We start from the raw sequence: 14,550 nt of genomic DNA, 5'->3' as shown, positions 1-14,550 counted from the left end.
AAGCTGCATGGACAGTTGCAGCAGCCTCAGAATACTTCCATCATTTCAATACACAAGAACCACAAACCCTGCTTTTGGGAGAGGATTCCCTGAAGGGGTTGCAAAAACCAACCAGATCTTCACCTCAGTGATTGCTGGTCACAAGTGACTAGACAAAGTTCAGTTAATGAAATATGAGGTTTAATAATAAAAGGAAATTTCAAATGATGCAAATTACAGAAACATTCAGAATAGAGAAGCAGAGAAGTAATGAATGTCCAATGCAACAAATGACATTTAACAGCAGCAATATTTACTGACTCTGGGAAAGATCTGCCAGAGCAGAAAAGTCAAATTAATTTATAAGTAATTCACGTCAATGATCTGACCCCAAAACCTACTACAGAAGGTATCTTAATGAGACCCATACCTCTCTGAGCTGGAAAAGCAAGCTCTTCATATATCAATATTTCTTCCTTACACCTTGATGCTGGCCAAAGCAAACAAGACCCACCTGTCCACAGTGTTTCTAACCTCACAGAAAGAAAATCAAGTTCATAATAGATTTTATTGATGCAAGGCTTCAGATGAAGGTATAAAAATACTCCATTTAAACAAATATGATCCAAACATTGCAGCTACCTTAAGTAAAAAAGTAACAATTTTGGGGAAAATTGGAGTAAAATCTGATGTACTTTATTTTACATACTGAATTAAAGTAGGGCCTTGGGAAAAAAAATAAAGAAACAAAATAGTAATAATCTGGAGTTTTAAAGAGAGAAGTACTCTTCAGCCATGTCTTTACTCATATATTTAAGTCATCATGGCCTCAAGTTATGCATTAAATAATGTGGTACAGTGAGATACAGAGGTCATGCGACTTTTAAACCAAGTAATTTAAAGCTAAATGTTTGTGAACAAGTCATGTTGTCATGGGTGAATTACTGACAGTATGGGACACCATTCCTGGGTGCATTGAATCAGTGCAGTTACAGTGGGTGACAGACAGAATGACAATGACATGCATTTGAACTGCAGAATTTCTAATTAACCAACAATTGAATTATAGCCCCACTTCATCTAGATGGTGTTTGCAATGCCAATGTCCACCATCAGAGCAACAAAGTTGAAAAAGAGAAATAGCTTGCGTAGGTCAATGAAGAGAGCAGCAGTTATCATAAGGCTTACCACAGCTAATACAGGAATGCTTCTCTGTGGCTTGTGATGGACCATGAGATGTCATGGAGCCCCAACAGAGAAGTAATTATAGTACACCTTCTAAAAATTAATCTTTTAACACTGCAGACAACCACCTCCTACTGAAGCCACAGATGAGCATGACAACATTGCCAAGTGTTGTCTGTCTGTGAATCAGACACAGCTGAATGGTGAAACAGAAACTGCATGTTGACAACACAATGTTATTTTCTCTTTCAGTCTGGGAAAAAAATTAACAGCTGTGAAAGTATTAAAATATTTCTTGTAGCCACTCATTACTAGAAAGTTTCAAGGGAAATAATCAATTTTCTATTCAGATATTCTCATGGCAGCAGGGAATTTCTACTACAAATATGTACAATATAGAAAATGTATTGTAACTGCATGATTTTAACTTTGTCTATCCATCTTCATTTGCTGCTTCTAATGTTAAAATTGATTGATAACCTCATAGTCTGGGAGCTGTGATAGTGTCAGGATACAAGATTAACGAGTATACAAAACAGGGATAGATTTTAATGTCAAACATATAGTCAATCTTTAGGAAATCCCCTTTCAGAAAAATGAGAGAATGAATATTTGCATACAGTTGATCACCCAGCTTATGTACTGCAAAATAGAATAACATAAAACTAAAAAAATAATTTGAATACCTTTGAGATAGTCTTCAGGAGCAAGTGATGACTTTTGTAACAGCAATTTTGAACATTTACTTCTAAATGAACATTAGCAGTATGAGACACACTTGAACTTACCAAAGTCAAATACATGGAAACATTAAGGTCACTTTTTTATAAGATGGTTATTTTTCTATTTTGCAATTCACCTTGATGTGTTTTCCAGCCATCTGAGATTGATTTTTGTAAACTGAAAAAGGTTTATTCGATTCTAGTTTTAGGGCTCTCTAAGGAAAATTCATTGTTGGGGGGAGAGAGGGGTGGTTCAGGAAAGACTTTCTTGTCAAACTTATGGATGAGTTTGGAAAAACCTAACCTTTATTCTGCAAAATTTATGAAATTCATAGACAAAATATAGTACTGACAGTTTCTATTAAGTTGAGCAAAGAAAGTACAGTGAACTCTAGGCCTATGCCATTGCCATGTTACTGACAGACTCTTTAGGATATACTCTCCCATGTGCTTTTTAGAGACCTTTCTAAGTTTTCCATATAGCATTTATACCTAAAGCTCTCCCTTCCTTTTATTTTGTCTCTAGTAGGAGCCAGAAATCTTGACTTAATGCTCTTTTCATTGAGGTCCAATAAAGTCAAATGTGGACAGTGAGTTTGCTATAATACCACTAAAATTAGTGGTGGCTGCATTCAGTTTGTATTTACTGATTGTACATCTGCAGAAACAGAGCTGTTCTACATTTAGCTTTGAACTCAAACAGTCATAATCTGTGGGTTTTTTTCAGATCCCTTTCATGGAGGGTCTCACACAACTTGTCTTGGTTTGGTTGAGGCTGGGAATCATCAACTCTGCCCTGAAGAGTTCAGAGATAGTTACTGATATAGCTCCCATCCTGACAAAAGTTAGGTGCACTGATCCTGTGACATTCCCAGTACCTTAGTTTATCACCCAGCTTACAAAGTGTACAAAAAATGTACAAACCTTTATTTTCTTCCCATCCTCTTCTTGTTAAGTGGTTGCCTTCTCCAATTTTCTCAGAGATGTTCTTATGCCAAGTTGGCTGCAATAACTACCATAAACAAATGGTGAAAGCACATTGTAATTCATTCATGGGAACATTTTTTTAAAAAGAAGAACTATTCTTGTCTAAGAAGAAATCAAATATGTCTGACACTGATTTACAGGAGGGAAGAGCAAACTGTAAAAACATGGCCATTAATAAATAATGAGGTACTTTCTGGTAGCTAGGCTGAAAGAAAGCTTTTGGCAGGTGTGAGTAAAAAAACATGTGTGGTCTTTTCATAACTAGTATCAATTAGCTGTATCTTAAGAGTATCAGATGGCTGTATGTATGAGGATTGTGTATATGTAAAAGCTTAAGTTTAATCAATCATCATTACCTAGCAATAGACTCAAACATTTATTTTGTTGAAGAGTTTATGAGACTACCTTTAGTATTACACTAGGCCTTTTAGTTGTTTATTCATGTTAACATTAACCTCTGTTTGCAGGAATTCTTCCAAGCTCAGCATTAGACTAATCAAAAACAGAAACCTCTTGAACTTGAGGATTGTGTAACACTGAATGTAACCACTCCTGTGTTTTGCCAAGGAAGTCTTACAAGCCAGGTGTTTTCTGCTGAACCTTTTCTTATCGATCATTTCCATCACCAAGGATGTGACCTGTATTCCTCCCTCATTTGCCAAGGCTCATCATTAGATCTTGATGACTTACAAACATTTGAAAGTAGAAGGGAGATTGCAGATAAGAACAAAATGGACTACAGGGGGTAAAAAAGGGAGGGAGGAGAAGAGAGAGATGCTTTCTCTTCACCAGTCCTCACCTGCATGAACAAAAATGTACACAAGATGGTAGAGGAACACTTAAACAGCTGAACCTCCTGCTGCCATCTGTTCCCTCTAAGTGTCTTGTGTATTGGCAGGAACTAGCCAGTTAGTAAGGACTCGATAACAACTCATAAATCAAGTTCAAATTGACTTCAGTGCACCCTTACCTCTTCTTCAGTGACCTGGTATTCAACTGATATACAGCACTGACTGACAAGATAAATAAAGCTTTTCTGGTGAAAAAATGGGCTGCCCAGGCATGTCTTCCTGAGCCAAGGTTCAGCAAGAAAGGATAAAGCCTCCAGCACTGGTAATTTCTGTACTAGTTGTGTTGCTGTTTCTGCAGTGTCACGATACCACTGATGTTCATGCACAGCATCGCTGCTTCCTACAGCAAGAAATGGCTGCAGAAGGAAAAGATGGCCCTGGCAGGTTGCCCCCTTAAAAATGGCCCACAGTGGATTAGCACTGGCATCTGCAGCCTGTTGGGTTGCAAATGGACTACTAGAAACAGTCAGATTCAATATTTCTGGGAAAATAGCATGTGTCTAGTAGTCAAATCCAGCATTTGTGAAAGGAACAGAGAACAGTCCATGAGCAGACAAGCTAGAGGACATCATTAATTGACATGTAAGTCTTTATTAGCAATTTTAGTGTTCAGTGGCTTCGTAGAGTCGTCACACTCCCAGACCACAATGTGACATTTCAGGACTTCCATTTCAACATGAGTTGTTCTTCTTGTTTGGCCTCATGTCCTTTGTGCCACCTTGCCAGTATCATACCTTCCTAAGTCCCAAGCATATCCCAAACCCAAATATCCAGGGGAGAAGTTGCAGCCTGAGCCCCACAGGTCCTGCTACAGGCTCAGAGAAACCTCAGGGGAGCAGGAGCTGAAAGACCTGGCTCCCCACCAAATGACACACACAAACCGACCCAAAGTGGATCAGTTCTTTCCTCTGGGGTTAATTTTTTTTCCCATGAGGATGCTCATTCTTGGGTTCCTCAGCAATACAAAAACTATTGTTTGAGGATGGGGGATGCTGTCATTGAGCTGCAGGTATAGTTCTCTGGCATGGTAAAAGTATATAGATAGGAAATCAACAGCTCTTAAGTTCCTGTTACAAAGCATATCATATAGACACCTGAGCATCATAAATAAGCAGCTAGTAAATTCTTTCTTTAAAAGGAAACAATGTCTTTTAATCAGTCTTGTTTTCAGACACTGTTAAAGTATTGTGCTTGGAGCTTTTGGGAAATATCCACTCTGGGATAGATAAATCAAATTTTAAAGATAACTGAAAGTGTTAAAATTTGTCAACATTACACAAAACTGAAAGGAGTAAGTGAAATATTGGGTGATCTTAAAAACAGTTCAGTGTTAATTAGCTCCATCTATTCCTTGACCACAATAAACATTTCCTTCACTTTGCATGCTTTTTTTCATGAAAGAAGCCTGGCTTTAGCTTGCTCCAAATTGATTCATCTTTGCATACACTATCTTTTCTGAATATTTAAGATTTACGTCATCCTGTTGATGAGATTTTCCCAGCAGGCTGTGAACCAGTCAGACCAAGCATGCAGCCACTTAGTTGGGAGAATTGGTGTGGGATGAGTCAGTTCCACGCTGTATCTGCAGCCCGCGCTGGCTGGTGATGAGGAAGTGGCTCCTGTGCCGTACCATCTCCGAGTCATGCAGTCCGGAATACGGTGAGCTGCTGATTTGCTAGTCTAGGATCTAATTTTCTTTCAAAGATGAATCTCCTATGGTTAGCACTGAAGATAATGGTTGTTATTCTGCACAATTCTTTCTGTAATGAACAGCAATAGCACCAACAGCAGTAAGTATGATTTGAAGTATGATTTTAAAAGCTGTTCATTCCCAATGGCTGAAAGAGAAACATAGCTGGTGGCAAAGCTCTTTTCACACACAGCTATGAATTCAGAGTAAGGCTCTTTCCTTTCTCTGAAGTTATTAGAGGACCATAAGGATGCAGAATTTGATCGTACCTTTTCACTGTTCAGTGCCTCTCTCCTCTGGGTTTGCCTCCATTTTAGAGGTGGTGTTCAGAAGCCAACAAATATCAACAAAGCAGTTACGGTTGGTAGCTGCAGTTCGTTCCTGTTGGATTGATGGGTGCAGAGAAGCACTGGCAAGGCACAAGGGACCTGCCCTGCTGTGCCTCTGCTCTGTGCAGCAGCTGCAAGGATTCCCTTGCCCTGCTGGAGTGAGAGGCAAGGGGCTGCTCCTGCCCTCAGGAGCCCTGAGAGAAGCTTTTCCTGCAGAATGAAGGCACTGGACCACGTTATGGCACTACTTACTGAGACTACCAAATATGTAGAATCTCTCACCCCTTGTAGAGATAATTCCTTGGCTTTGGATGGATATGTTTTGCTTTGCTATTAAAACATTTTCTCCGAATCTCTTAGTCCTCTGTGCATTTCAGAGATTTGCATTCATGCTGGAGTTTGGATTTATAGTCCTTAGCCTAAGTACTATACTTGCAGAAAGAGTACAAACATTGCATTACTCTGTATAAACAGCTAGCTTTACTTGGCAAGGAAAAATGGTATTTTTTACTGAAAACTAGGAACAGAAACCGTGGGAAAGGGTTTGCAGCTCAATCATCTCATCTATTCTCCAAATTCCCCGGGTACAAATTGGGCTAATTTCAGACTGTCTTGAGTAGAACTGCGCCATGTTTGCAGAAGAAGCATTCAGATTAGTAGTTGCCAGATCTTCTTGTTTAACCCCTATAAAGAAATAATTATTTTGTACTACTAGCTTATTGGGAATTTGAGCATTGCCCTCTAGATTTCAAGCATATGAATGGAAACTTAGGAAGATTTTTTTTTTTTTTTTAATATTGTGCTCTTTTGAGTTTTTTTTCTGAGAAATGCATACAAGATGAGTGGAGTTATACACTTTCAAAACTCCTCTTCAGCCATAGGGTCACCTTACAGCCTCCATGGTTCCCCTAACAGAGAAAGAGTTTTAAAGTTGAACTGTATGAAAATGAGAAACTTTCTGCTGATTGACCAAACAATACCCACAGAAATGCAAGGTCAATGTGCAGCAGCACAGTAGAAACCAGTGCTTTCCTGACATTTTTTTCAAAGTAACAGTTCTCATTCTCAAGTCCTTTTCTGTTCTTTCCCACTTCCAGTGTCCCTTCCACAGTTTTGTGTAAGAAGGACATGATAATTTTCAACACATTTTTCAAATAGTTTTTATGTCTGAAAAAGTGCTATTTCCATTCCCTTATGTGCCGTTTTCCATTTTAATTGCTTTATGTTTTAAAGACAAACAAACAAGGAGAGTAGATGACCCACAGTATTCTAGACATTGTGACATCTCTCTTTTTTTGGTTTTCCAAACAAAAAAAAGAGAGATGGTTTTCCAAAACAATTATTTTCCAAACCAAAACTAATTATTGCAGAAATATAATTTTATTTAGGAAAAAAAACACAGCAACAATTTTGTACAAAAGTTTTAAATATTAATTTTGATGTATAACTGCTTTACTATACTACAGATTCAGAAGATTGCTAAACACTGCCAATTTGTAAGCTTTGAGTTCTCACAAAAACAGAGTTTGGCATGCTTCTCTTTTATATTTTAAGGAGCAAGTCTGAGACTATTTTCATGACATAAATATTTGGAATATTTTTTCCATATCAGCATTAAGGCACAAGAAAATTCCTGTTTGAAGCGTCTGCACCAACAAAGTGAAAGCTTTTTACCGCTGTGTTCCTTCTCACTCTAAATTAGTTTACAATTTGGCCTGCTTAATTACTTAATTATCTTGATATATCAAAACCTCCCGCTTTACGTTCATTCCAGCCAACACTCCGTTAAATGCCACCGTTCCCATGCTCACAGCTCCCCCTAGATCTGTGGTTCACTCCTTTCCGATGTGTGTGGGTCTTGCGGTGCAATTTTATTGCAAGCCAGGAGATGGAGGGAAGCGCTCCCTGACCAGACACAGAGCCTGGGCACAGGAAGAGGCAAAGCAAAACCCACCCTGCATGGCTGGCTGCTGCCTGCCCCTCTGCAGCAGGGCACACCTGCCCAGGGCAGGGGAACCCCAGCCCCAGGGGTTCCCCCAGAGCTTTGCAGGTTGCTGCCAGGGAGCTGCCTCTGGAAGAAGCACTTGAAGCAGAGCTGCCATTCCAGAAAATGCCCTTGCGTTTTGGCCTGTGCTACTCAAGAGTGTGGAGCATGGAGGGAGAGCCCTGTGTGCATGCATGGATGGCCTTGGACTGAGTGCCCTTAATGAGCTGGCTGACAGCTCTTTATAACAACAAGTTGTACAGAGTAATGTAACATGGGTTTGTTCCCCTAAATTTTACCTTCCTGTAAAATGCATGTGTGTCAAGACAGTAGTTACCAAGACCTAAACCTTCATTCCTCAAAGAGAAGTGCTTGGCTCCGTGCATCTCAGGAGGTGAAGGCCTCTTTCACAGACCAGTATTTGGGACCTAATATGTCTTTTTCACTTTTCCCCAGCTCTGAAGAATTGGACCTGACTCCTCTCCTAAACATATCCTCTCAACACTCTCCAGTGATTTCTCCCTCATTCTGATTGTTATTTCTGCACTTTTTTAGTTGTCAAACTCTCTTTTCAAAGAGAACCTTGTAGTGCAAAACCTCAGTCCGTATATGAGAGCAGCCTCAAAAAAAAATTATAAAAGACCTAAGTTGTATGCACCCATTTTGATTTTTGTGCACACAACATAACAAAGTAGCTAACCCAGGTCATCAGAAGAATTTGCAATAGTATCTCAACCCACCTTGTTGCATATGCCCTTGAGGCACTCAGCTTAGCTGGGCTTTACCTGATGGTCATCACAATAACGCTTTTTTACATTCAGCTGTATCACTGTTTTAAAAGGCTGCACGGTCCTTTGTGGAACAAAAAATTGATGCTACTCATCTGTGACTCTGGTACAGCCAATAGAAGGTGTTTACTTAAAACACTTTTCCAATAGTTGTATCCTGCAAATAGCTGTTAGCTGGTGAGCTAACAGATAGATAGATTAAACCTGTTTGTTCAGTAATCATGACTAGGCTGGTAGATACACAACGTGTCACTCTGTCTACATTATACTTTCCAAGGACATCTTACATGCTGCTGTAACCAACCTATACTTATGTATGTTGCTATATTTTAAAAGCTTATGGGAGGTAGACCACATGGTGTCTTTTGTTCTTCGCTTAGATAATACTGGGCCACTCACAATATGACTGTAACTTTTAATCAAACAAGTAAACGTACTTCAAATCAATTTAATTTACCTATAAATAGGGCCCATTAAGCCAGTATGGGAACTACAGCCATGATTTTGCTCTCTATGTGGGTGACAAAATAAACAGTTTGAGCTACTATTCACATCAACAGCTGCTACTGAGTCAGACAGCCCAGGATGCTGTCCATCACACCAGCATGCACCAGTAACACACGGGGGCTTCTGGAGGCTCCTCCAGCTGTGGATTAAAAGCCTGTTCTCTCAAAATTTGTGTTACACAGAACTGTAATGGTGGTGAAGAGGATTAGCTGCCTTCTGAGATGGTCTTTAAAAGGAAGAAGTGCCACTCAACCAGTAGAAAACAAATGAGTGTCAGGAGGAGACTTCTACCCAGAATGAAGTGACAAAGGTAAGAGAAGAGGATTTTAAGAGTATGCTTCTTTGTATTTCCATTTTATTAATTTTAACTTTTGTGACTATATATGGAAGGAAAGCATTCTGCTTTCTTCTTCAAAACTTCTTCAGGGTTCAGCTCACCTGAACAGTTTGCCACATGTGTTTTGACTTATTTAGTTTCCATGTAATGCAAAGCCACACACTTGATCTCAGTTTTTTCCATCCTTTGGCTGGAGGCCAAAGATGGCCTTCTACTTTCTTTTATTAAAAAAAAAAAAAAGAAAAACATTTCCCTGATTTTTTTTTTTTTTTTGGTTTAAGAAAACCTGTTTTCAGGGCCGATAATATTTCTTTAAGGCTAAACAGTTTATCTATCAGAAAACAGTTTATTTATAAGAAAACTGATAAATCTATCAGTTTATCTATCAGAAAACAGATTATTTATCAGAAAATCATAAGTTATTAATCTTTTAAATCTTAAGGAAAACTAGAGATAGCATGTTAATTCTTTTTGATTGGCTTCATAGAATGTTTTATCGCAATCATTTAATTTATTTAAACTTTAAAACAGAACAAATGAAGTTCAAAATCTGTGTGGCACATTTACAATGATGCCCAGTAGATACATTTAAATTGGTGTTTCATTCTTTCTACTGTGAAAATTGAAAATTTGAGTTAATAAATAGTCATCTGGCCTCGGGTGTAAACGTGATGAAAGAAGGAATGACAGGGAGGAAAAGAAACATGAATAGACTGACAAAAATGGAAAGAAAAGGTATATGAAGTGATAATTAAAATGAGGTGAAATGGTGCAGAGATGGTGTTAAATATTAGTAGGCAGAAAAACGGGGAAGTGAAAAGCACCCCAAACAGCACATAAATATACTCGCACTCCATATGTTCCCCACTCCTGAGAGTGACTTTGGGTGAACCTTGTCCCTGGCACTTGGGTGCCACTGCCTGGCCCTACTTGCAAAATCCCTCTGTATAACATAGGCTGGTTGCTAGCTGTAGCTGTCAAGGTTTTGCAAGCTATTGTTTTTTGTCTATGTTCATTCAGTTTCCAGTGCCATGGTATGCTTGTAATTACATTTGGTTTAATATGGGAAAGAAATTATTTTTTAAATTGTGTTCTATCCAGAATAAGCAGAGGCAGCTAAATCCCAAAGCAAGTGGGTTAAATCAGTACTGGCTGAATCGCCATGTCAGTATTTTTCTGACAACCATTTCATACCATAATGATAGTGCTACTGAACAACATATGCTAATTATCTCTATTTTTTCACAATAACACCATGTTTCTGTTATTTATAAGAAAGATTTTTCAAATATAAATATTGCTTGCCAAGTGCATAAAGTACTGTCATTAAATGTTTTCATAAAAAGAGTGACTTGCAAAAGGGACATGCTACTGCCTACACAAGAGGACAGTGGTGTTTGTGTCCTTGGATGCAAACTAAACCTATGTTCTGAGAATGCTTCTCTCCATGTTTGTGCCTTAGCCAAAAAAACAGACAAATATAGTCAATACTCATAGTAATGCTAAACTCCTAGAACTGAAAAAAAACTAGAGCTCAACAGAAAACAAACCCATTTGCTTATGCAGCAGATAATGTTTTAGATTAGTCAGATTCTTCCATTTTATTTTGTCAGCAAAAGGGCAGAATTTTTTTTTTTTTGAGATCTCTTCCTGGCATCTCTATTTACAGCTAGAGCCTGCAAGGATTTTCCAGTAAAACTTGATCTGTCCAGTCATCACTATCAGGGCAGGGCTGGAGGAGAGGTCACGCATGGATCCCTCAGCTTTAGCACTTCTGTTTTAGACTTGTAGGTTTTAAACTTCTGTATCCAAAAAGAAGTTGAGGAAGCTTCAGAATTTAAAATTACTGAATTTCAAGAGCAAAGTGGAGATAGAGTACTCCAGCTAATACAGATGAAGAAGACTAGAACTGAAAACAGAGGCAGAAAATATTGAAAAAGGCTTTTCATCTGCCCACTGGACAAGGCACTGCCCAGTGCAGGCATCTCAGAGTCACTGCTGTCCTGGAGTGAGGACAACCCATTATGCAGTTTATTTTATCAAAGGAGATTCCCATTTCCAGGGAAGTTGGATGATGAAAGTGTCATTCTGCTAAATGTAATTACAAAATTCTTTCATCCTTCATAAGTATATGAAATGTGAATTTCCTGCACATCCAACCAAATGAAGGTGTTTACAATGCCCTTTTATTTTCCTCTCTGCAGCTCTTCCCATCTAGAAAGTGGAAAATCAGTTGTAAACATACTTTAGAATTGGGAGAAACAGTGCGTGTCCTACGTAGCTACGTGGATTTGAGACCCCAGTAAGGATGCAATTGTGCTGTGAATCTGTAAATGGCTCTTGCATAAGGAGCACCTGGTCAAACAGCATCCGTATCTCCATGTACATCTTCATGGTTTGCATTATTCTGGCCACAGTGGTTGGAAATCTGGCAGTTATCATCTCAATATCCCATTTCAAGCAGCTCCACACGCCTACAAATTTCTTGATACTTTCAATGGCTATGGTAGACTTCCTGCTGGGATTCTTCATCATGCCTTGCAGTATGGTGCGCTCTGTTGAGCACTGCTGGTATTTTGGGGAGTTCTTCTGCAAGATCCACTCAAGTATGGACATTATGCTGAGCACAGCTTCTATCTTCCATCTTTCCTTCATATCCATTGACCGCTACTATGCTGTGTGTGATCCTTTAAGATACAAATCAAAGATAAGTACTTTTGTCATCATGGTCATGGTGTGCATAAGCTGGATGGTCCCTGCTGCTTTTGCTTTTGGGATGATCTTTCTAGACCTAAACTTGAAAGGGGCAGAAAAGATTTATAATCATGTTTACTGTGCAGGAGGATGCTTTCTCATTTTTAGTGAAACTTCAGGTATTGTGGCCTCCACAGTGTCTTTTTACATCCCTGGATTTGTTATGCTGTACATCTATAGGAAAATATACTCTGTAGCCAAGAAGCAGGCAAGATCTATCAATGCAATTAGCAGAAAAAAAATGCAATTTGAAATGAAGCACCACATTTCATTCTGCAGAGAAAGGAAAGCTGCTAAGACTTTAGGCATCATAATGGGAGCATTTCTCATCTGCTGGACTCCATTCTTCTTCTTTACAGCTACCAATCCATTTATGAATTACGTGATACCTCCTGTTCTCATTGATGCTTTGGTTTGGTTTGGCTATTTAAACTCTACACTTAACCCAATTGTTTATGCATTTTTTTACATGTGGTTTCGCAGGGCATTGAAGATTATTCTGTTTGGAAAAGTTTTTCAACAGGACTCTTCCAGGACTCATTTGTTCTCAGACTAACATGCTTAAATGGTTGGATTCATGGCTTTGAACTTTTGCCTGGAGGTTGAACTCTTAGATGTAAGAGTTGTGAAGGAAGGAAATTCCTTCCAAAATTTGTTTGCCTATTTACCAAATGTAGTTTAAGCAGATAAGCAACTATTGTGCTTTACGTATTCTTTCATTCCAGATTAGATTTTGTATGTGGTGTTTTGATTATAACTATTTATTTGCAATGCACAGAAAAGCAAGAGTTCCATTTAAAAAAACTTACAGCAGTTTATATCCCATAATTAAAATCTTCATCATTAAAAAAATATTCTGATGCAACAGATTAATTTCTTGAACATGTTTATATTACAGTATTTGTGTTCATTTGTGTTCTCCTCTAGAAAGAGCAGAGAAACTTTTCCTCTGGATTTCTTGGCATCTTTGTCTAATAACCCAAAGCTCTCTAAGTTTTGTATTTCCCCTTCCATATGTGTGCAGAGGTCAAAACAGGCCAATAACCAGCCATACCTGCACAGTCAATGGAGGGAAGGTGAGATGGAGAAAGGTTGTGTTGCTCTTTCTGTTTCCATTTCAACTTGTCACTTATGAGTTTGCCACTTAAAGGCTTTGCTGCTTAATGAGATCAAAAGTGTGTTTAACAAGATCAAAGACGAGAAAAAATATGAAGTTTGAAGTGAAAAACAATTGCAAAAAAGCTGCATTGCACCCGAGAATGCCAGAAAATGATGTCTATCTAATGAATGTTTATAGATGTAAAACATTATTTACTACGTTGCATCTTAGAGAACTTTTTTTTGCTTGGGCATGTTGTTATTTTGTCTCATGGCAATGCTGTAAGAGCTTTCGAGGAAAGCATATAGAGAATTGTGAAGAAATCCTGCGGTTGAACTCAGCTGAATCCTGACGGAACAGTACTGGGAGTGGGCAGGAAATGATCAGTATCTGAGAAGAGACCATGGAGAGAAATTGATGACTCTGTACTGAAGTAAGAGCTATACTCAGCAGAATGTCCTCCATTTGTGTTCCTTGTAAAAGTGCATCATATTTGTATCTCGTCTTTGTTTTCTGTACTCTATGGAGTACTGAAGCACTCTATGCTGAAAATATTAAAAGTTGAATGATTATACATTTCAGCAGGGCAAGGTATCAGGATCTGAAATTGTGTATATTACTGTTTTGTTGCCATCTTGTAAAGTTTGCCCTCCTAAAAATGACATAAAAAGGAACAAAAGGAACAATGAAACATACACCATATCAGCACTTCTACTATGGATCCTTGCTAATGACAACATGACTGTTTTAATACTTAATCTCACAAAAATAAAGCAAGATAATTTTTTAATAATCTCTTTCGAATAAATAATATGTAATTATTTTCTTCCTTCATCTCCAGTGAGTCTGGCCCAGCTGTAGTTAACATTCTCACCCTCACAGTGTTACTTTCTGAAATAAAATGTGTGATCATTTAGACACTTTGATCTCTCTTGAAGTAATCATTTCAGAAGTGCTGCCAGGTGATAACTCATTTTGTCTGGTCATAATTTAGATTGAAGAAAAGATAGATCCTCTATGACAAATGCAATCTAAGGCATTTTAAAGTATATTTAGTAAGATCAGCACATGTTAATGTAGTCCCTTCAGGAAGTTAACAAAGCTGCTTTTTTCCCTTTATTCCTTATAGCCCTATCTCCCTTAAATTCTGGAAATATTACTGTGTTTCCAGACAGTTCCAGCTGTACCAGAGCTTACAGTTGGTAATTTTCTTTTCATAACATGTGGTATCTCTCAGGCATTGTTTTCTGGTTGTAGAAGGAGTTTATGAATGGGTAGGATCCCAACTTCCTTGTAGGACAGACTGTAGTCCCTGCAGACAGTGCCTGGACCCTACTG

General features: G+C 38.4%; 1 protein-coding gene across 1 annotated transcript; it reads left to right on the top strand.

Moving 5' to 3' along the window:
• The first annotated feature begins 5,270 nt into the window (after positions 1–5,270).
• On the top strand, positions 5,271–14,079 carry TAAR1 (trace amine associated receptor 1). Its single transcript, XM_064415845.1, has 3 exons — positions 5,271–5,383; positions 9,205–9,332; positions 11,564–14,079. The coding sequence occupies exon 3, from the start codon at positions 11,668–11,670 to the stop codon at positions 12,667–12,669; it is 1,002 nt and encodes a 333-aa protein (XP_064271915.1). The 5' UTR covers positions 5,271–5,383; positions 9,205–9,332; positions 11,564–11,667; the 3' UTR covers positions 12,670–14,079.
• Positions 14,080–14,550: the final 471 nt, after the last annotated feature.

This window comes from Passer domesticus, chromosome 3 (genome assembly GCF_036417665.1).
Source record: "Passer domesticus isolate bPasDom1 chromosome 3, bPasDom1.hap1, whole genome shotgun sequence".
Lineage (NCBI taxonomy): Eukaryota > Metazoa > Chordata > Aves > Passeriformes > Passeridae > Passer > Passer domesticus.
This window is presented reverse-complemented; position numbering and strand designations above follow the sequence as displayed.

Bases quoted from the DNA above. Each gene is read 5' to 3' on its own strand.
- TAAR1 (XM_064415845.1), top strand. From the start codon at position 11,668: ATGCAATTGTGCTGTGAATCTGTAAATGGCTCTTGCATAAGGAGCACC.